Source organism: Somniosus microcephalus, chromosome 11 (assembly GCF_052327205.1).
Source record: "Somniosus microcephalus isolate GS21.2 chromosome 11, FLI_Smic_1.0, whole genome shotgun sequence".
Taxonomy (NCBI): Eukaryota; Metazoa; Chordata; class Chondrichthyes; order Squaliformes; family Somniosidae; genus Somniosus; species Somniosus microcephalus.
This window is the reverse complement of record NC_140997.1, coordinates 36,152,433-36,174,164: the sequence shown is the minus strand read 5'-3', so window position 1 is coordinate 36,174,164 and position 21,732 is coordinate 36,152,433. Positions and strand designations below refer to the sequence as shown.

Below are 21,732 nucleotides of genomic sequence, written 5' to 3'. Positions count from 1 at the left end.
AGTATCCGCCTCGAGACTCAGAATTAAACATCATAGTAAAAGAAAAGGATGTTAACTGCTGTTGCACTAGATTCTGATTTGCAGTAATCTAAAACAAGAACAAGTTTTTGTGTTTGTTACATATGATTCAGTGATATACAGCATAATTATAAATACACAAAGTATGAAGCAGTAACATTACTTTCAATTTTCATAGTGAACAAAGTATGCAACTTTTATTTTTGATAGACTCATCAGAGTGTTGGCATGTCAGGCAGCATATCAGTAAAAGACGCAGTTTATGTCTCGATGGAAATTTTGTCGAACTGGGGGAACGATGACAAAGTTGGCTTAACAGAAGTACAGTTTTTTGACCTAAAGCATCAGAAAATGTTTGTTTCTCCTCATGACGTTGATATCAGAAGTGCTCATTATCCTGGAAACTTGAACTCTTTAGTTAATGGAAAGACTAAGGTAAGCAAAGTTGATCTCTAAAATAGAAGGCACTCACTAGATTTTACATTGAGAGCAAATTGGTAAAATACTTTGTTTGTAAGCCAGTTCTATCATAACAATACCATGTAAATCAAGTATCTTTGCTTCCATAGATATAAATAATTCTTTGTTTTTACAACCCATGTTGATGATAAATTGGTAAAAAAAAATCTCTGGATACCAAATTGGGTTTTTCTGGTTAAACTGAAATGTTGAAACGGTTTTCCCCTCACCAAATCGAATTACCTATTAATAACCCATAGATTAAATTAAAAAGGACATGAAAATGGCTCTAAATGACTGGCTGCTCTGTATCTGCCAGATATTCATATCAATAGACTGTCATCCTCCACAAGAAATAGTTTTACTCCTCCTCTCCTGTTTCATGAATTCTAGCGGCTTTCAATGTCTTTATTCTTTAAAAATAAAACAAAACAAGAAGTGAGCTATAAAAAGAGTATTCCTTAGCCTTCAGTAGAATATTAGAAGATTTCTAATTCAGGAGAACTGACAGCACATGGATCAATCAATCATATATAAATTAGAATATTTCTATTTAAGACTATTGAATAATATACTTTTGACCTATGCTTTATAAATGTCTATTTCATTTACTAACTGTAAGTGTCTTTAATTCAACATTTTAAAATTAACATCATAAGATCCTAAACCGGAAAACAAATTCCATGAGATGGCATCACTCTTGAAAGTCTACATTTAATTTGTCATGAATATTTGCTGAACCTTGCACTAGCCAAAGAAGGAGATATTAGGGGGATTAAAAGCTTGGTCAAAGAGACAGGTTTAAAATGAGAGTGTTAAAGGACGAGAGAGATGGAGAATGTCATTGTTTTTCTTTTATATTTTCTCAAGTATTTGTCAGAACTGATAATATCTAAATTGACTTGCAATAGTAGAAAATATGTTTGATAAAGTGCCACATTTTGGCCATTATTTCACAAAATATAGCTTATTCTAAATGATTATTATAATGCAGTCTAGACTTTAACAATATTCAAAGTATATTGACAGGACAAATGGATTGTAAAATGTACATTATTCCTATATTTTATTACAGGAGTTTACTGTTAAAATAATTGCCTGTTGGCATTCCATATCATTTTCTACATTTCTTAATTTCTGTATTTCTGATTTAATTATATTGATCTTTTTGATTTTGCTTCTCATTCTATGATCGTTTTTCTCCAAACATAGTCACAGTTGGGGAAAGTTTAAATACGGGGATGGTATTCAGATCTACTCTTTCTCTTTTCATAGACCACAAAAGATCGTCACATGTGGACGTGTTCATTCCGCCCACCAGTTCAATTATACTTTGTTGTACGCAACCCAAACAAGTCGCATGACTTTGGTATTTCTAAGATCAAGATTTGGAATTATAACAGAAGCCTCAATGTAAGTTGCTTCTGTATTTCTCCTACTTTTATGCAGATTGTAATAAGATGTTGTGTTCTAGAAGGTAGACCTTCATTTTATACAAGATTTACCAGTTAAGAAAAATATATGGGGTTTTTAAACATGAATGAAAACATCAGATGGTGTGTGTGTGCCTGGGGGGCGCACACACCCTGTAATTAGAAAAATATATATAACTGACACTGATACATAAATGCAATAATGAGAATTTAATGCTTGCTTTGCTTTACTATAGAATAGGTAATAGTGTATTACATAATGCATAGAAGTTCATCCTGTTGACAGGATACATAAACATTAAATTCTCATTACTCTCTTCTTAGGCAGTTCCGAGGGACTGCCTAAGAAGAAAGTAATGAGAATTTAATGCTTGCTTTGCTTTACTATAGAATAGGTAATAGTGTACTACATAATGCATAGAAGTTCAACCTGTTGACAGGATACATAAACAAGTAGAATGTAGAACACCAGGAGATTAACGCAGTGGATTAGAGCTAAGCTTTATCCTGATTTTACTTGTGCAGAACCAATAATAGTAATAGACCAAGACATTAAGCTTATCCTTACTTGCGGTACTAATAAGTGCGACATAAAATGTAAGTATCTGTAAAGAATGTGACTGTCTTTTTATACTATATTAAGACACAAATGTTAAAAGTCTACGAAAGATATTCAATTAAATTTAAAAAATTACGGTATGTATTGTAGACTAGAACAAAGTTTAAACCCAACAGATTGTTTAAATGGTGTGACTTGCTTTTGTTACATACCATCCGTTTAAGTTTCTACTTTTAACACTGATTAATAAAAAATATTGTACATTTCTTTTTTAATGCTTTCTAACCTAATTGTTTTCTGCAGCTTTAAGTTGTTTAAGGCTGAAGGGGGAATTATGTTTTATTAAACAGAAATAAATAGATTTAGTCATAATATTTGTTTCTATATACTATATATTCTCTATATGTGAGTGACAAAATGCAATTTCTGGAAGTAATTGAGAAAATATTAAATGCCCAAGTTAAATTATTTTACAGTTCATATATTGTAACCATTAATGCGATCAGTATGAATTATGATATGGAATAAAGAGATCACAATCAATTTTTGTGACTTCCAAACTTTGTAATACCCTTCTAGGCATTTATATAAATGCTTACCAAATTGAAAATGCTATATATCTTCAGTGCAGTGAGTTCCTGATCTTAATGGGAGTCAGGCAGAGTACAGGGGAAGAAAAGACAGACTACCTCCAGTAGCATAGTCAGAGGACTGGGAGCAGGTCAACCAACCTGTCCCCTCTAAATTTAAAAGAAAATCAAATTCTTAACCATAGTAAAATGTTTGCTATGGTTAAGAACTTGATTTTCTTTTAAATTTGCAGCTGGCTTTAGAAAATGTAAATAGCGAAACTCAATAAAACGCGGTTGCACTTGATGAGAATATTGTAGTCACTAATGTGATTAATATCATTTATGATCTGGAATTCAGATGAGACAATATGATAGAAGTGTTTAAACTTATGAAAGAAAGTAACAAGTAGATACAGGCAGACTGTTTCCAGTAATTGAGGGCTCAGGAATGAGGGACCGTAGCTACAAGATTAAATGCAAGAGATTTAGAACAGAAGGCGAAAATTCTTTACACAGAGAGTTCTGACAATGTGGGATTAATTTCCAGGGTTAGTGGCTACGGCAGAAACTACGTGAATATTCAGGATTAGTTTGGATAGGTGGATGAAGCAAAAGGGATATTGGAACAGGGTAGGTGAATGCAATTAGAACTATTTACTTGCGTGGGGGATAAACTCCAACACAGACTGGATGAGTCAAGTGGCCTGTTTCTGAGTTGTAACATCTGTATTTCTATAAGTACCCTGAGTACTAAAGTACATTATATATATTTTTTATTTCATGCATTTTCAACATTGCAAAAATTGCTTTCAGTCTACAATTTCTTTCTTTTAGGAGCTCAATGTTGGGGCAAAGAATGTAAGGATTTATGTGGACAGTAATCTGGTGTATGAAGAAGAGCTTGAAAAAGGTTGTGGAAACCAAGTGTTTGACTATAGTACCACCATTGACCTGAGACCCAGCAAAAGAGAAGCTATATTTGATATGTCCAGTGGGAGTGATATGGAAGAACAAACTAAGGGAATTGAGAGCTCAGAAAGGAACCCTAGCATTGAGTCTCCAGAACAAGCAAGTTCCTCATTCTTTTTAAATTCAAAGTTAGATGATAAGAGAAATGCGTTTGATGCTTCCAGTGGGAGTGATGTGGAAGAGCAAACTAAAGAAATTGAGTGCTCAGAAAGAAACCCTAGCATTGAGTCTCCACAGCAAGCAAGTTCCTTGTTCTTTTTAAATTCAAACTCAGACAATAAGAAAAATACGTTAATTTATTCAATTGGCTCACCAAAGAGTAGAATTTCTGCCTTGGAAGAAGACTTCATTTTAACCGCCCCTGTTTCACTTGAGGAGTCACTCTTACAGATGAATATTTCAGAAACCAGTAAGGAGATAGAAGAGATGTATTCTGATGAAGAACTAGTCATGAAAGACCAGCTGGAAAAACTAACTGGAAAGAAAATAACAGCAATGTCATCAGTTTCAAAAGTACCATCATGGTTAAAATCACCAGACAAAGAAAAACCCGAGCAAAGTAAATGGAAGAAGCCTCTGTGGCTCAGTGATGAGGTACTTGTAGATTTAAGAACTAACAATAATTCAACTAAAACCAGTGAGGCCAATAGTAATTGGCCTGACCTATCTGATCTTTCCAGAAGTCACAAAAATACCAGTGGTACATCTGACAAGATCTTAAATTGCAACAGGAAAAAGTTAGTCAGCCCTCATGAAAAGGGCAAAATACTTAATGGCAGAAATTATTTAGACTTTCTGGACGACTTCAAAGAAAGTGACTGTTATATGACTTCAACACTGGAAGAAGAGAGTCAAAGAATTGACTGTCCTGTCAGTGGAAGGAGAAGCTCTTTGAAGAGTGCAAGAAATAAAGAACTACTTGATATTAATGACACTGAAGGACTGCCTAAAACAGGTACAGTATGTTTATCATCTGTCATTTCAAAAAAGTTTTTCTTAAAATTCATTTAACATCTAGTATTATACTGCAGTTTAATAAGTTATGGAATGAAGTCGATGTGAGCTTTTCATTTTTTGATACATGATTAGTCAACAGAACAGAACAAGATGCTTTGGCCTAGAAATTCAGTTGTTAGCGCCAGCCGCTAGCGCCTTAGGAGGAGGAGAAGTGGGGCGCTAAGCAGCTAGCGCCCGGGCGCGGTGCGATCTGCGCCTCTCGCGAACTTCACTCAAGATTTAACGGCGGCGCAAAACCGCAGCGCCCGCTCAGCTGCGCGCGCAGATCGTGACGTCATTTCATGGTGCAACGCCCTTGGTGCGCCCCGAACCGGAACTTTAGTGGTGCTGCCCTTCTGTGCGCCTGGCGCCCCCAGTGACTAGTAAAGGGGAACGGTTCCCAGTCGCCGCGGGGGGCGCTATTTAAAGGGGGCTCCTCCTGCATTATAAGTGGCAGCCATTTTGTGCCAATCCTTCTGTGTGAGAGATGGATGTTTGGAGAGAGACAAAGACAGAGAGCTTTCTGCTTTGACTCAGTGCTCACTCAGGTACTTCTGGCTTCAGGCCAGAGCTTTGCACTTGGATTTCACTTTCAGTGCCATAGCCTTGAGTCGCCACATATAATGGGGGCTGCAATGGGTGGAAACGTTGGCTTTCTGCATTGCATTCAAAGGGATCAGAGACGCCGTGAGAGAGTGCCAGTCATGGCCAGACGGAGAAGGGCCAACAGGCGTCGGTACAGGAGGCCTTACCCACCCAGGGTATACCGCTAGCAGTTCTCATATCTGAACATGTCTGAGGAGCAGTGTGTTCGGAGGCTGCGATTCAGAAGGGAGGTGGTCACTGAGATCTGCCAGCTGCTTCGCAGAGATCTGCAGCCACAGTTGAGGAGCAGGACGTCTCTGTCGGTGGCAGTGAAGGTGACGGTGGCTCTCAACTTCTATGCCACCGGCTCCTTCCAATCCGCTACTGGGGACATTGCCAACATCTCCCAGTTCGCGGTACATTGCTGCATCCGCCAGGTGAACAATGCCCTTTTCAGAAGGAGACATCAGTACATCTCCTTCCTCATGACCCTGGACAAGCAGCAAGAGCGTGCAATGGGATTTGGGCGTAGAACTGATGAACCAGCAATGGTCAGGCCTTGCTTCAGGGCTGCAGTGTGCAGGGCATGGCAACCAAACAAGTCGAGCCTCCCCCTTTAAGAGCTGACCAGCGCCAGCGTGTCTGCCTTCATTCAGAAACTCGCCGCACATGCGCTGTGCCCGCCCTCGGTGTTAGCGCCTTGGCTCGCCGGCTTAGCGCTTTATGATATCGTGCATCGCCTGCTTTAGCGCAGCAGCAACCTCTTGGGGTGATGCAACTGAATATTGGCGAAGGTGGCGCTAAGTTGCGCCGGGCGCTAAATTTAACAAACGCCCGGCTGTAGCGCCCCAAACGTGGCGATACTGAATTTCTAGGCCTTTGTATTTTATGTGATCAGATGTATGGGTTTGTGAAATCTTGTGTTTTTAAGACCCCCAACAATACGTGTATATGCTTTTTCATTACGTAGTCTGGTTCATTACTTAAGTGACTAGAAACTGAAAAAAGCTTTATAGCCTGAAGCTTGAGTAATGAGACAGGATATCTACAGTTTTGCCTTATGCTGTATTATGTACTGGGTAATATACTCAATCTGCTGATAAAAAGCTTATTTTAGACTGCTATGATGCCATATACTTTTCAGTAAAAAGCAGCATTGTTGGCTTTATTATTCTTTATTTTATGCTGCCTATCAGATTCAGAGAGTTTTTAGCTGTCCAAAACATTCTCTCCTCCTCCTATGTCTCTCTTCATCTTGTTTTTATTCCACCCCAACTCTATTCGCCTGCCTCACCTCTCCTCCCCCCCCCCCTCCCCGCCTCGCTTCTCCCCTCCCCGCCTCGCTTCTCCCCTCCCCGCCTCGCTTCTCCCCTCCCCATTTTATAGTGAAAGCCATAAAAGTTAATAAGACTAGGCTACTGTGCATCTTTCCTTCTTTAGCAAGTATTTCTGCAAAGGTAAGAACATAGTAACAGGAGCAGGCCAATCAGCCCCTCAAGTCTGTTCTACCATTCAATGGGATCATGGCTGATCTGTATCCTAACTACATCCACCTGCCTTGTCTCTATACCATTTAATACCCTTGGCTAGCAAAAATCTATAGTTCTCAGATTTAAAACTGCATTCATTTATTTTCGTTAGACATGACCTACCCTTTACAAATCCATGTTGGCTCTTGCTAATCAACTCAAGTTTCTTTAAGTGCTCAGTCACTTAAATATAGTTTCCAATAACTTCCCCACAATAGATGTTAGACTAACAGGTCTATGATTTCCAGGTTTCTCTATCTCATCTTCCTTAAATAATAAAGTTACATTTGCAATTTTCCAATCTAAAGGGACAGTTTCTGAATGAGTGTGCTTTGGAAGATTATGGCTAAAGCATCTGCAGTTTCCTCACCTACTTCCTTCAAAACCCTGAGGTGGAAACCATCAGGTCCTGGCGATTTGTCAGTCTTTAGTGCCATTATTTTTTCCTAATACTGTTTTCTTGCTTACTTTAACTTTAGTGAGTTCAACTGCTTGATTCATTTAGTTTCACTGCAATATCAGGTATATTATCTTCTTCCTCTACTGTGAAGAATGACACAAAATAATTATTCAACAAGTCTGCCATTTCCTTAGTTTCATTTGCAGTATTACCTGTATTTGTTTTCAAAGGGCCCACATTATCCTTCGCTACCTTTTTCTTCTTTTTAAAAAAAAAAAATTGCAAAAACTTTGTGTTAATCTTGACATCCCTCACTAGTTTCTTTTCCTATTCCTTTTTGCAGCTCTTGCTATCTTTTTTGTCTTCCTTTGCTGTTTTTTATATCTCTCCAGTCCCTTGGGCCTACACTATTCTTTGTACTTGTGTATGCTTTTTCCTTTAGTCATGTTATCTCTCGCCTCTTTTGTCAACCATGGCTGTTTTATTTGGGAAGTAGAGCCCTTGCCTTTTATGGGTATAAATTGGTCCTGTATTAAGCTAAATTATTTTTGAACACCTCCCACTGTTCATCTGTAGTTTTACCCGATAACAGTATTGACCAGTTTGCTATCATCAGTCTCTGTCTCATCGTGCTAAAGTTACCAAAATCTAGAATCTTAGTAACTGTGTTATGTTTCTCCTTTGCAAACCTAACATTGAATTTGATCATATTACAATCATATTATTATGATAAATGTTCCCTTACTGTTAGATTATTAACGGAGTCTGGCTCAGTTCTCATTACTAAATCTAATATGGCCTGCCCTCTTTCCAGAAAACTATCTTGAATGCACTCAAGGAATTCACTGCTTTTCTGACTGGAGCTACTCTGCTCTTCGAAATCTATCTGAAAATTAAAGTCTCCCATTAAAACAACTCTGCTTTTGCTACAAGCCTCTCTAATCTCTGCATTTTGCCACTTCATTGTTGCTATCGAGGCCGATAGACAACTGCTATTACAATTTTACACCCTCTCTTATTCCTCAATTGTAACGATAGATAGTGTTAACCAAATAACAACTTGCATTTATATCGCGACTTTAATATAGAAAAACATCTCTAGTCACTTCACAAAAGCATGAAGTAAAATGTGCGCTGAGCAATAGAACTAAAGACTAGGAGGGGTTAACAAAAGCTTGGTCAAAGAGGTGGGCTTTAAGGATGATCTTAAAGGAGGAGAGTGAGGGAGAGGACTTTAGGGAGGGAATTCCAGAGAGCGGGACTTGGGCGACGAAGGAGCAGCACTCGTCATTCATCGCGTTGACAGCTGCCCACAAATATTTGGCGGGTTAATCATTTCTTTTTGTAAATTTTGTAATTTTTGTTGATATCATATCATATGTTACGAATCTTATTTCCAATTGTAAATGCTCAGCTCAGTGGAGAACCCAAGTTTGCACCAAAAAGGATTTTCAAAAAATATTTGGAGCAATTTACTTTGTTTACATTTTCCTTTATTTTAGTTGTAGAATTTGTTGACTACTATCGCTTGATTCATTGTTACATATGTCCTCAGTAGTTCCTCATTGGAAGTGTATCCAACAATAACAACTTATATTTATATAGCACCTTTAACATAGTAAAACATCCCAAGGCGCTTCACAGGAGCATTATAAAACAAAACTTGACACCGAACCACATAAAGAGATATTAGGGCAGATGACCATAAGCTTGGTCAAAGAGGTAGGTTTTAAAGAGCATCTTAAAGGAGGAAAGAGAGGTAGAGAGCAATGTTTCCTCTTTTTTTTGTGCGTGGTCCCTTTAACTGGCTGCGCAGCCCATTCAAAATTTCGCACATGATGGGTTTCTTCCCTGCGCGGGACCTCCAGACCGCCACGCGGCTACACAACTTAGCGGGAACGTTGCTAGAGAGGTTTAGGGAGGGAATTCCAGAGCCTAGGGCTTTGGCAGCTGAAGGCAACGCCGCCAATGGTGAAGCGATTAAAATCGGGGATGCTCAAGAGGCCAGAATTGGAGGAGCGCAGAGATCTCGGAGGGTTGTAGGGCTGGAGGAGATTACAGAGATAATAGGGGCGAGGCCATGGAGGGATTTGAAAACGAGGTTGAGAATTTTAAAATCGAGACGTTGCTTAACCGGTAGCCTATGTAGGTCAGCGAGCACAGGGGTGATTGGTGAACGGGACCTGATGCAAGTTAGGACATGGGCAGCAGAGTTTTGGATGACTTCAAGTTTACAGAGGATAGAACATGAGATGCCAGCCAGGAGTGTGTTGTAATAGTCAGATCTAGAGGTAACAAAAGCATGGCTGAGGGTTTCAGCAGCAGATGAGCTGAGGCAGGGGCAGAGTCAGGCGATGTTCCGGAGGTGGAAATAGACGTTCTTAGTTATGGCACAGATATGTGGTCAGAAGCTTATCTCGGGGTCAAATATGACATCAAGGTTGCGAACAGTCTGGTTCAAGTTCAAACAGTTGCCAGGGAGAGGGATGAAGTCGGTGGCTAGGGAATGGAGTTTGTGGTGGGGACTGAAAACAATGGCTTCAGTCTTCCGAATATTTAGTTGGAAAAAATTTCTGCTCGTCCAGTACCGGATGTTGGACAAGCAGTCTAACAGTTTAGAGACAGTGGAGGGGTCGAGAGAAGTAGTAGTGAGGCAGAGCTGGGTGTCGTCAACGTACATATGGAAACCAACGCTGTGTTTTTGGATGATGTCGCCATGGGGCAGCATGTAGATGGGAATTAGGAGGGGGCCAAGGATAGATCCATGGAGGACACCAGAAGTAACGGTGTGAGAATGGGAAGAGAAGTCATTGCAGGTGATGCTCTGGCTGCGACTGAATAAATAAGAATGGAACCAGGCGAGTGCAGTCCCACCCAGCTGGATGATGGAGAGGCATTGGAGGAGGGCAGTATTGACAACCCCACCACCTCATAAATCAGGAGACAAACTCTTGTAAATCATGAGATTTGGTATAGAAATCATGAGTTGCTATTTTTTCCAAACATAAATCAATATAGATTGACAGTTGGTTTATCAACCTCATTACTGGCTTTATTTCATTTCTAACTGGTCACAGCTCTTTACAAAAACTATGGGGGCGATTTTGTGAATAGAGGCGCGTTGGAAGCAGGACTGCTGCTTGTTGGGTTTCAGTTCCGCTCCATCGAGTTGTGGCCAACCCACGCTATTTTCCCTTGTTAAGCCCGCCCAGCGGGTTTAGTAGGCCAATTAAGGGAAAGCCAGTTGCAGAGCACATCAATGTATGACGTGTCATCTGTCAAAACATTTTGACAAATGAATTGTCATCGTTTGACAGCTCTGTGAAGCTGTCAGACAGTTTATAATCTCTGCAGTTTGATGAGGTCTTGCATACAAGACCTCATCAACCTTCTTTCTTTTACAGAATTGAGATGTTTGTTGCATCTGAGAATGCAACGGACATCTCTCATCTGCAACACGGAGGTGCGAGACTCTCCACATAGAAACCGACTGAAGCCTGCAGGAAGAAACAAAGGTAAGTACACTTTTAAAAACACTTAGGACTTACCTCAGATACTCACCTCTACACGCTTGCCCCCATCACTTACCTTCACACCACATTTTTGCACCGACCCCCGCAGACCCAGTACTCGCCTCGCTGACCTGGCGGGTTTTGGAGCCGTCGGGAAGCCCGCACTTGTGAGGGCAAAAAGGGGATAATCCTATTTTCTGTCTGTTAACAGGCTTTAATCCCTTCCCGCCTCCAAGGAGACGGGACCAGGCGCGGGGCGGCAACCCGCCTCCTGGGACGATGGCATGGGGGCGGGTTTGCCACCCGCCCCCAAATTATACCATTTTCCCGGCAGTCCCGCCTCCCCAGGGCTGGCAAAATCGCCCCCATAATTACTGCATCTGAAAATGCTTTACAAAAAAACGTTTTAAAAATTATACCCGTTATTGCCACCCTTCACCTGGTGCCCAACACAACCACCACGAAATGCAGTCCCTGCAGCTGCCAACCAAAGGTAAGTTTTTGGAAAGGAAAAAAATCAGAAATACCTTCCCATGGAGACAGGAGTCGTGATCACCACCCCCACTCTCCCCGCTGTAGGCTGCTCCAAGCCCCCTCCTGCGACTTGCCTGAGGGCTGGTGCTGGCATTGATTTCTTTGCTCAAGTAAGCTGCCCGTTGGAGGCAAAAGATTCAGAGTTGGCGTAAATTTTAATTAAAAATTGCATGTCCCGCGATTAATTTGCAAGAGTTGACGTCACTGTCAGTGCAAAATGGGCGGCCGTGAGTCGAAAATCACCCCCAGGTGTCTGAAATGTAAAATTGCTCCATTTGTTTGTGCTACCATCCCTTAGTCTGATGAGAATAAAAGTTCACCCTTTTCCCCCACCCAAAAAAAATCCACCAAGAACAAAGCACAAGCAGTTCTGAGCAAAAATATTTAAAAAGCCACAAATCGACAAAACTGCTACACTAATGCTCCATATAATTTCACTGACCATTCACAACAGATTTAATACATAACTTGATTTAGTTTGTGTGAATTTGGCAAGAGTTTACTTTAAACTGTCACTTTAAATAAAGGGTGTGGGAAAAAATTATGATGGAGAACAGAATAGCAGTTTTGTGGCCTGTCGTACTCAATTGCATCATTCTACTTGTCATACTGTTTTCCTTAAGAAAACTGTAACCCCCTTCCCTTCACTTTTATACAGAGTGAGACCTTTTTTCCTGTTGTTAATGACCTGAGGTTGGGGCTCATCAACGTGCAATAGTAGAATCTTTGGAAATAACTGGTTCAACAAAAATAGGGAGCAGGAGACTGGCTTACGTCTTCCTGTTTCACAATACAAGGGCTATTCCATTTCACAGCTCTTTCAGCAATGAATAGCTAGCATTAGACTATTGTATACAATTCCCAGCGTAAAAAATTGAGATGTTCTTTGGAATTTTATCCAACACTCTTAATAAGGCCGATTGAAATTTAAGAAGAAATGCTGATGATTGGCACCTTTGCGTTTGTAGGTAATCTACTTACAGTACTGTTTTTTCGAACTGTTTTTGTTAAAATACTTTTGGTTGTTTGCACCTGCCGTTCTAGACTTTGAGAGGCCAGTCATTTCCTCAAAGGAAGGAGGGAGAAGGAAATTCACTGGATATCACTTCCAAGTTGACTAGCGTCTCACTAAAATGTTTTTTATAATAGGTTAAGTGCAGTGCTAGTGCTGTCTACCCATCTCAACCACTGGCCAGTTTAACATCGCTCGTCTGGCTTCCAACCAACACAGGGCTGTGGGCGGCTCCGTATGAGGCGAGAGAAAGAAGGGTTGAAAAAAAAAGAAGGCTCGCCCTCGGCCCACGCAACGCCAGACTAACTTTCCCGGCCTCCGCTTCAAGACTAGAAGTTCTAACTAAACTCCCTCTATTTTATTAAAAGCAGTGAGTGGGCTATTGAACAATCAGAAAAACAACTTACCGAGATAAAATCGGTACATTAGAAGCCAGTGTTACGCAGGGTGCAGTACTTAGAGAGGTTCAACTCGCCCAACCATGTTGCAAATGCTGTCCAACAGTGCACATGCCCAGTCTTTGCATCTGAGACTATTGCAATCGTCTCAATATGCAGGGGAGACTACTGATGGGAAACCAACTTGTGGGAGACTGCTAATGGGACAAACCAACTCACGGACCCCCGGTCGAGGATAACCGCTGACCTAACCCACGTGTCCCAGCAGCCAATCATAGGAGGCGTGGTGCAGATTGCTAGAGTAGGAAAAAAAGCGTGAGTTTTCAGTGTTGAATCGTGAGTTGGGGTAAATTTTTATTAAAAATCGCATGTCTCGTGATTAATTCGTAAGAGTTGGCATTACTGGGAGGGTGGTGTGATCAACCGTGTTAAAGGCTGCAGACAGGTAGAGAAGGATGAAGAGGGATAGTTTACCTCAGCCAGCCACTTGCCTCACCTTCGATCTCTACCTCTTCAGTTCTGATTTGTTGCCGTACTATGAACAGGAAGTGTGAGCTAATCGAGTACAAGTGACATATTTTGCACTATAAGTGTGATGACTGAAATTTGACACCTAAGGTGTGACACAGGAAGTGTGATTTAAAAAAAGACTTGCATTTATATAGCACCTTTCACAACCTCAGGACATCCCAAAGCGCTTTACAGGCAATTAAATACTTTTGAAATGTAGTCACTGTTGTAATGTAGGAAGTTATGGATAGAAGGCAAGCCAGATGCAACATTTTTAAAATATACCTTCAGAAAGAATCAGGGAAGAACTTTGTAAGAACTGTCTGAGATAGAGCTTCACTTTTTGATTGGTTCTTGATTTTTTTTTTGTTTTCCTTGACCACTGCAGGCAGATAAATAAATGTTGCAATTACAATAAATAAATCTCTGGTATGGGGGAGCAGTTCTTTACTTTGAGTGTTCATCTGTTTCGAGTGTGCATTTTATAGTGAGCACCAAAAAATATGGAAAATTTAAGGAAGGAATAAACTGATTTAAATATTTGATTTATTACCAAATAACTTTGTATTTAGTGTTAACAAAATCTTCCTTCGAAACATACATGTTTCAATCAGAACATATTTTCAGAACCTCTTTCCAGACTTGAATAATGGTACAGTTCTTCCAAAATGTCTGCTTGCTATGCGAGTTCTCAGCTGAAGATAATAAATACACCTGTGCCTGTAATTCCCAGAATGCCATAGTCTGAACATGGTAGTATAGAGAATCTCCCAGCATGCAGAAGTCACATTTTCTCACTGCACCGACTCTTTTAAATATTTATAAGAATTATTAGTTTGTTTTTTTCAAACGATTTGAAAACAAGCTGACACACTGGCCTAGAAATTCATTAAGGCGCTGCCAGCTTTGCGCCCAGTTAACGCCTAAAGGGTGATTTTGCGCCAAAAATGAGTTTGCGCAGATATTCAGCGCAGCGGTATTGGCGGCGGTAGCCGTTAGCGCTGCGCCAGCACCGATGAAGTCATCGGTGTGCGCAGTGCCCCGGTTCCGCCCCGAAACCGCGCCAATCCCCATATTTAGTTGCGGCCGCAAACAGCGACCAGAAAACGGGGCCGTCCTGCTGCCTTAGTGGGGCGCTTTAAAGTGGAAGGTGTGGCTGGCCGCTTTTGCGGCGGCCGCCTGCCCGCACCGCCTTCCCCGGCCTCCTCCACCGCCCCCCCCCGCGGCATTGCCGGCTGCTTTCCGCGAGTCCGGCACTTCTCCGTGGTGCCGGGCTCATTTGCTGGCACTGTCCAGCGGCGATCTCCCCGTTGCAGGCAGCTCCCCCTTAAGAGAAGGAGGAGGCCTGCAGTACCGCAGCCTGCCGCTGCGCAGCGGCGCCAAGAGCGTTGATATTCAGTGTCAGCGCACCAAGCGGAGGTGGGCACACCCTGGTATAGCGCCCGCTTTCGAATTGGGGCGCTAACGATGAATATCTGACGATTGCTATAGGCTTCCCGCCCAGCGCTAACTTTTGGGCGCTAGGCAGCTGGCGGGGCCATCGTGAATTTCTAGGCCACTGATTTTAGAATCTTTTTTGAGATAAGGTTTAACGGCAAGAGTAATCCTTTACTTCTGAGACAATCGCTAAGAGAAACCTACAAAAATTGAAAGGCACATTAAGACATCGATTTATCATCTTCTTTCGTATGGTAGTAACAAAGCAAATCAAATGTCAATATCTAAGTCAGATATCCAGGCCAAAGCTTCTACAACAGCATGGATATCTTGTAGGCTGCCTGCGAATTTCCTCTGAGGGCAGTGCTCAATGATGTGCTCCAGGGTCTGATTAGGAGCTTCACAGTCGCATGATGGGGATGCTTTAATCTTCCATCTATGGAGAAGGCGGCAGCATCTACCATGGCCAGTTCTGAGGCAGTTGATAGTTGTCCACTGTTTGCGAGGAAGGTTTGATCCTTCAGGTTGTACTGTGAGGTCCTCTATAAGGAATCCATTCCGTATGTCACAGTTCTTCCAAGGATTTCGCCATCGGTCATCAAGGCTGAGGGGAGATCGCTGAAGGGCTTTGGCGATGGTCCAAAATGGCCGCCTAGATTTGAGACGGGTTGGTGGTAGGTTGTTCAAGTCGGCCTGGATCGGCGTGTCTTTGCTGGTGTAGCGGTTGTATTCTCTGGAGACTGCATATTCATGACGTAGGTGTGGTGGTGCGATGTTTGCAAGTACGGGCAGCCAAGGTGCTGGTGTCGATGAATGCGTACCGGTGATCATTCTCACAGGAAACCGAACTTCTTGTTAAATCGACCTCCCGGTGACGGTAGCAAACCAAGCATCTATCTTCTTTATACTGAGAATTAGAAAATAATATTCTTTACATAAGAACTATGATCTCTCTTTATCTAGCTGGCGTGGGTAAGGAAAGCACTAATTTATTTTCCAGTAAACAGTCAAAAACTCTTCTTCATTAGACTGAACTCTTGGAGAAAGTCTTTCACTGAATATCTGCACCCCTTGCCGACTTAAACACCTGAGCATCACCTCCTTGCTGCAAAGAGACAGGCTGGCTGAACGAGAAAGAGAGGGGGATGTTTACAACATTTGCCCCTTTTTTAACTTAGGTTTTGTAAACAACCATTGTTTAAGTGAAGATTTATTTATGCAGCTGTGCTATCTATCTATCTATTTATTTAGTGTGATGAACAGGGGATCTTTACAATTCGAATCACAAGCTTATATATTTTTGATAGCTACATACAAGATGTGATGGGTCGCTTTAAAACTGATTACCAATGACTTGCTTTCCTGTGGGTAGAAAGGATCTACATTTCTGTCTTGTATGCAAAACATCACTTCAAAGGCATTATTCTTATGCGTCTCCTTTTAATTGCAGAGCAAATAGAGATCATAACACAGACTGCTTGCTTTGTCTGGAAATCTTATCATGCACCTTACCTTAATTTAATTTAATAATACGTTGGTGGTGGAGGGGTGCCAATCAAGCGAGCTGGTTTGTCCTGGATGGTGTCGAGCTTCTTGAGTGTTGTTGGAGCTGCACTCATCCAGGCAAGTGTAGAGTATTCCATCAAACTCCTTACTTGTGCCTTGTAGATGGTGGAAAGGCTTTGGGGAGTCAGGAGGTGAGACACTCGCAGCAGAATACCTAATCTCTGACCTGCTCTTGTTGCCACAGTATTTATGTGGCTGGTCCAGTTAAGTTTCTGGTCAATGGTGAACCCCAGGATGTTGATGGTGGGGGATTCGGTGATGGTAATGGCGTTGAATGTCAAGAGGCAATGGTTAGACTCTCGCTTGTTGGTGCTAGTCATTGCCTGGCACTTCTGTGGCGCGAATGTTCTCTGCCACTTATCAGCCCAAGCCTGAACGTCCTCCAGGTCTTGTTGCATGCGGGCATGGACTGCTTCATTATCTGAGGAATTGTGAATGGCGCTGAACACTGTGCAGTCATCAGCGAACCTCCCCATTTCTGACCTTATGTTGGAGGGAAGGTCATTGATGAAGCTGCTGAAGATGGTTGGGCCTAGGACGCTGCCCTGAGGAACTCCTGCAGCGATGTCCTGGGGTTGTGATGATTGACCTTCAACCACCACAACTTTCATCCTTTGTGCTAGGTATGACTTCAGCCAGTGGAGAGTTTTCCCCCCGATCCCCATTGACTTCAGTTTTACTAGGGCTCCTTGATGCCACACTCGGTCAAATGCTGCCTTAATGTCAAGGGCAGTCACTCTCTCGCCTCACCTCTGGAATTCAGCTCCTTTGCCCAACTCCTTCTTGAATATATTTAATGAATTGGCCTCCACTGCCTTTTGTGGTAGAGAATTCCACAGGTTCACCACTCTCTGGGTGAAGAAATTCCTCCTCATCTCTGTCCTAAATGGCTTACCCCTTATCCTTAGACTGTGACCCCTGGTTCTGGACTCCCCGGCCATCGGGAACATCCTTCCTGCATCCAGTCTGTCCAGTCCTGTTAGAATTTTATAAGTTTCAATGAGATCCCCTCTCATTCTTCTAAACTCCAGCGAGTATAAGCCCAATCGACCCAATCTCTCCTCATACGTCATTCCTGCCATCCCAGGTATCAGTCTGGTGAATCTTCGCTGCTCTCCCTCCACGGCAAGAACATCCTTCCTCAGATAAGGCGACCAAAACTGCACACAATACTCAAGGTGTGGTCTCACCAAGGCCCTGTACAACTGCAGCAAGACATCCTTGTTCCTGTACTCGAATTAAATCACCTTGATTCCTCACTAGCCGAGAAACTGCTAGAAATAAGGTTTGTAAAAATTAACTTTAAAGGAAATTATTAAACTTATTTATACAAAAGCAATTTCTCTGTTTTGTGTGTATTCTAGATATTTTCCAGGGTTCACTCTACCTAGTCTGTCCACTAACCGGATCCAATATCTCTTGCACTCGATCAACAGTTTATCTTTACAGTCCAGTATTTATTATTATGATAGCATGATCCAGAGCTGTAATAGTCAAAGCCCTATGCTTTTCGAACTGGATATCTTAATCTCTCACGTTCAGTTGCATGTGTTTCTCCACCCTTCCAAGAGGTGGATCTGGCGAGACAAGGTCAATGAAAAATCAAGAAGCTCATTTATTTTACACCTACATGTATGTAGTAATTCCAGACGTTTAACTTCTTCTAAAACACTGCCCCAACACAAGAACAACAAAGCATGCCATACTTATCCTACTTAATGGGCTAACATAAGCTTTCCTGGTCGGCCTTAACAATGAATGTGACCAGCTCTCTCTGGACCTATGCAGTTCTCTTAAGGGGGACTTGCCTCCTTCCTGTCTTACTCAGCAGCCTTTTTGAACCTGATCCAGATCATATGGGAGAAATTCGGCGGCAGTCCCTTTGGAGCACTAACGTCGCCGGGGCGCTTTTTTGTTTCTGAATTTGCTAACATGCCTGTAGTAGAGTTGTAGAAAATTGCTATTGTTTATGATTCAGTGTCACAAACATCTTTATTCCTTATAGTGTTGTACATTGTAGGCGTCCAGCATTTGGCAGCAATGTAGGTTGGAGCTGGAACTTGGAATGCTGCAGATCATTGGTGCAGAAGAGAGTAGACCGCTGTGTTGTAGAAGCTGTTGTATGTAAGTGCTGTGAACTTAAAGCAAATAGCATGTGCATTATTTTTGCAAGCTTCTCATTAGAGTTGGTAGTAAAATGTAATCCTTTAAAGCTTAAACCTTCAAGGATTGCAACATTGCATAGAATTTACAGCACAGGAACAGACCATTTGGCCCAACTAAGCCGGTGTTTTCCACACGAACCCCCTCCCACCCTACTTCATCTAACCCTATCGGCATAATCTTTTATTCCTTTCTTCCTCATGTATTTATCCAGCTTTCCCTTGCGAAGATCTCGCAAAAGATATAATGAGCAAATGGTCACCTTGATTTTGAGGGGCAAAAACTGATGTTGAAGGAATACTATCTTCTTCCATATGCTTTGGATAATTTCCCTCATGTTCAAAACCAGAAAATTGTTATTCCAGTTGTTAAGGGTTTGGTCATTTTGAATTTTAAAGCAACAAATAGTGTTTAATATTCAGAGGGTTGGTAGCCTTTATGTAACAAGGGAATACTATTCATTCTGAATAACTAGTTAACATTTGGGTTTATGTATATTGTTTTAATAAGGTCTTGGGCTGTAGATTAATGTGTTGCTGTTGATCAACTGATGATTTGTTACCCTTTTCTATATGGGGAAAAATAAGTCAAAAAGTCCAATCCTGTTTCAACCTGCTTCAATTATTCATTGTTATAATATTGCTAAATTCCTTTCTTTCTGTTGAGAATAATTGAATATGTGAAAGTGCCAAAGGGCCTATTTGATTGTTCAGGACACATGATTGACAAAATGAAAAGATCTTATTCTTCATTCACATCCTGTACAAAGCAGGATTAAGCCTATTTCTTATAGTTTCATATTGACATGTTTGCTTTCTCAATATAACTCATGAAAACAAATCTAGATTCAAACATTCACAGATGACTAACTGATGTACAGTACTAAGTATGTGTACCTGTTTTGAATTGATTTTGTGATATGTGGTTTTATGGTAGATAGTGGCTATGATTTTTTTTCCAATGACTGATTTTGTTCTATACCATCTTTTTTTTCTTCAAAAAGTTATTTAAATATAGACAAAACCAATGTGTACCATCAGCATCTGCCATATACCACTGGAGACGATAAAATAATAGACACATGATCTTCGACTTGAACAGCATCAAAATTGCAAGGAGTAATAACACTTTTTTATAATGCAAAATATCAGACAAAATAATTAATAAGACTCCTTTTTGATGCAGAATGTTATGAATTCAACTAATAATGCTTTCTCTTGGCATTTTCAACCATATGTATTTGGTATGTTTTTCTTTTTATGGAAGCAATCTCAGATCTGCTGAACCTTACATTTCCAGTGGCAATTGCTGTTTTCTTTCTTATAAATGTTCTCGCATCTCCTCTTCTGAAGGTATTTGCCCTTTCAGGTCCTATACAGTCTGTAAGTCACCCTCCAGTACCTTTCCTAAATGTCATTTCTTCACGTGTGTGGCTTTACAATGAGTATTAACCTTACAGCCTAGCCTGATCCTATTTTCACCAGACATTTACACCATACACCTTCAGCAAGAATCCCTGGTTAGCAATCAGAAGCAGGAACCTTGATGATTTTTTCCTTACCAAAACAGGAGAGCTGAAGTCAAATCTAATACCCTACTGCATTCGAACTGCTGAGATGCACCAACTCTGGATTAAACCTGCGACCTCATTGGTCTGTGTGGCTCAAACATTTTATTCACTTCAATTTCCACTGGAAAAAAGCAAAACCTCACGATCTGACTGTAAATAACCATAGTTGCATTCATTCCATTGGATTTACAATCATTCACTAGTGAAGAAAGCTTCACTTTCTGGCACTTTGAAGGCAAAACAACATGGTATGAGAGGAACTATTTTTTCATTCTCTTTTTTTTTTCGATTGTTAAACTAGTAACAATGGAAAAGCCCTGCTTGAATAGCTTTCAGTAAAATGATTTAAGTAGTAGTTTAGTATCCAGCAAGATGACAGCATTAATTTTATGAATAATGGTTATTGAGGTCTTGTACAGGTGGTGTTGCTAAAAATAGAACAAGTACAATTTATAGAATTTTGTGGGATGTTACAAATCTGGTTACAGTATAGAGAAAATAGTTCCTACAGTGTGTGTAATTTGCAAATTGCACCTCTGGTGGAACTGAAATGATTTCTTCAGCTGAACATGGGGATTTTTTCTATGTTAAGTGCAAATCGTAGTTCCATATTTTTCTGGTGTCAGCCATGGCTCAATGGCACCACTCTCGCCTCTAAGTCAGAAGGTTGTGGGTTCAAGTCGCATGCCAGAGACCAGAGCACAAAATCCAAGCTGACACTCTAGTGCAGTACAGAGGGCATGCTACACTGTCGGAGGTGCCATCTTTTGGATGAGACGGTAAACCGAGGCCTCGTCTGCCCTCTCAGGTAGACATAAAAGATCCCATGGCACTATTCTGAAGACGAACAGGGGCGTTCTCCTCAATGTCTAGGACAATATATAGCCCTCAATCAACATCACTAAAAAAGATTATTTTTTATTATTATATTGCTGATTATGGGAGCTTGCTGTGCGCAAATTGGCTGCTGCGTTTCCTACATTACAACAGTGACTACACTTCAAAAGTACTTAATTGGCTGTAAAGTGCTTTGGAACATCCTAGGGTCGTGAAAGGTGCTATATAAATGCAAGTTCTTTCAAATGATAAACATCATAAATTGCTCCTAAAAGAGGTTTTTGCACTGCAGATTGTGTTTTTAGGAATTTGTCAATCAGTGCTGGTAAGATATTGAGGTTCACAATGGCGTCATATTAAAACACATATTTATATTCTACTAGACTCCGTAAAATGAAATTGTGCACTTTTGATTTATTTGGTTTGCTTCTGTTGAAGTGTCTTGATCTTTCTTTGTGTAATTTTAATATGCTGGGGTAGAGTTTCCGTTTTCGGCGCAATCAGCGATCTGGACGCAAATTATGTCCATTTTGAGAAGTTTTTTTTTCTAGTGTTTCCGCTCAAACTTATTTGCATATTGACAAACGCAAAATCTGCCATGAACCAGTGCAATCGGGCAGCATTTTAAAATGTAATTTAAAAAAAATTTGCATTAAAAAGATATTCCTTGATA

At 41.0% G+C, this 21,732-nt stretch overlaps 1 protein-coding gene across 2 annotated transcripts in view; it reads left to right on the top strand.

Moving 5' to 3' along the window:
• Positions 1 to 21,732, top strand: part of katnip (katanin interacting protein) — a 144,009-nt gene that overhangs the window by 64,052 nt on the left and 58,225 nt on the right. For both annotated transcript variants that reach the window (XM_086000481.1, XM_086000480.1), the window contains exons 13-15: positions 229 to 453; positions 1,753 to 1,890; positions 3,876 to 4,965. In XM_086000481.1, coding sequence (XP_085856607.1) covers positions 229 to 453; positions 1,753 to 1,890; positions 3,876 to 4,965 — 1,453 coding nt within the window. The remainder of the gene's footprint in view (positions 1 to 228; positions 454 to 1,752; positions 1,891 to 3,875; positions 4,966 to 21,732) is intronic.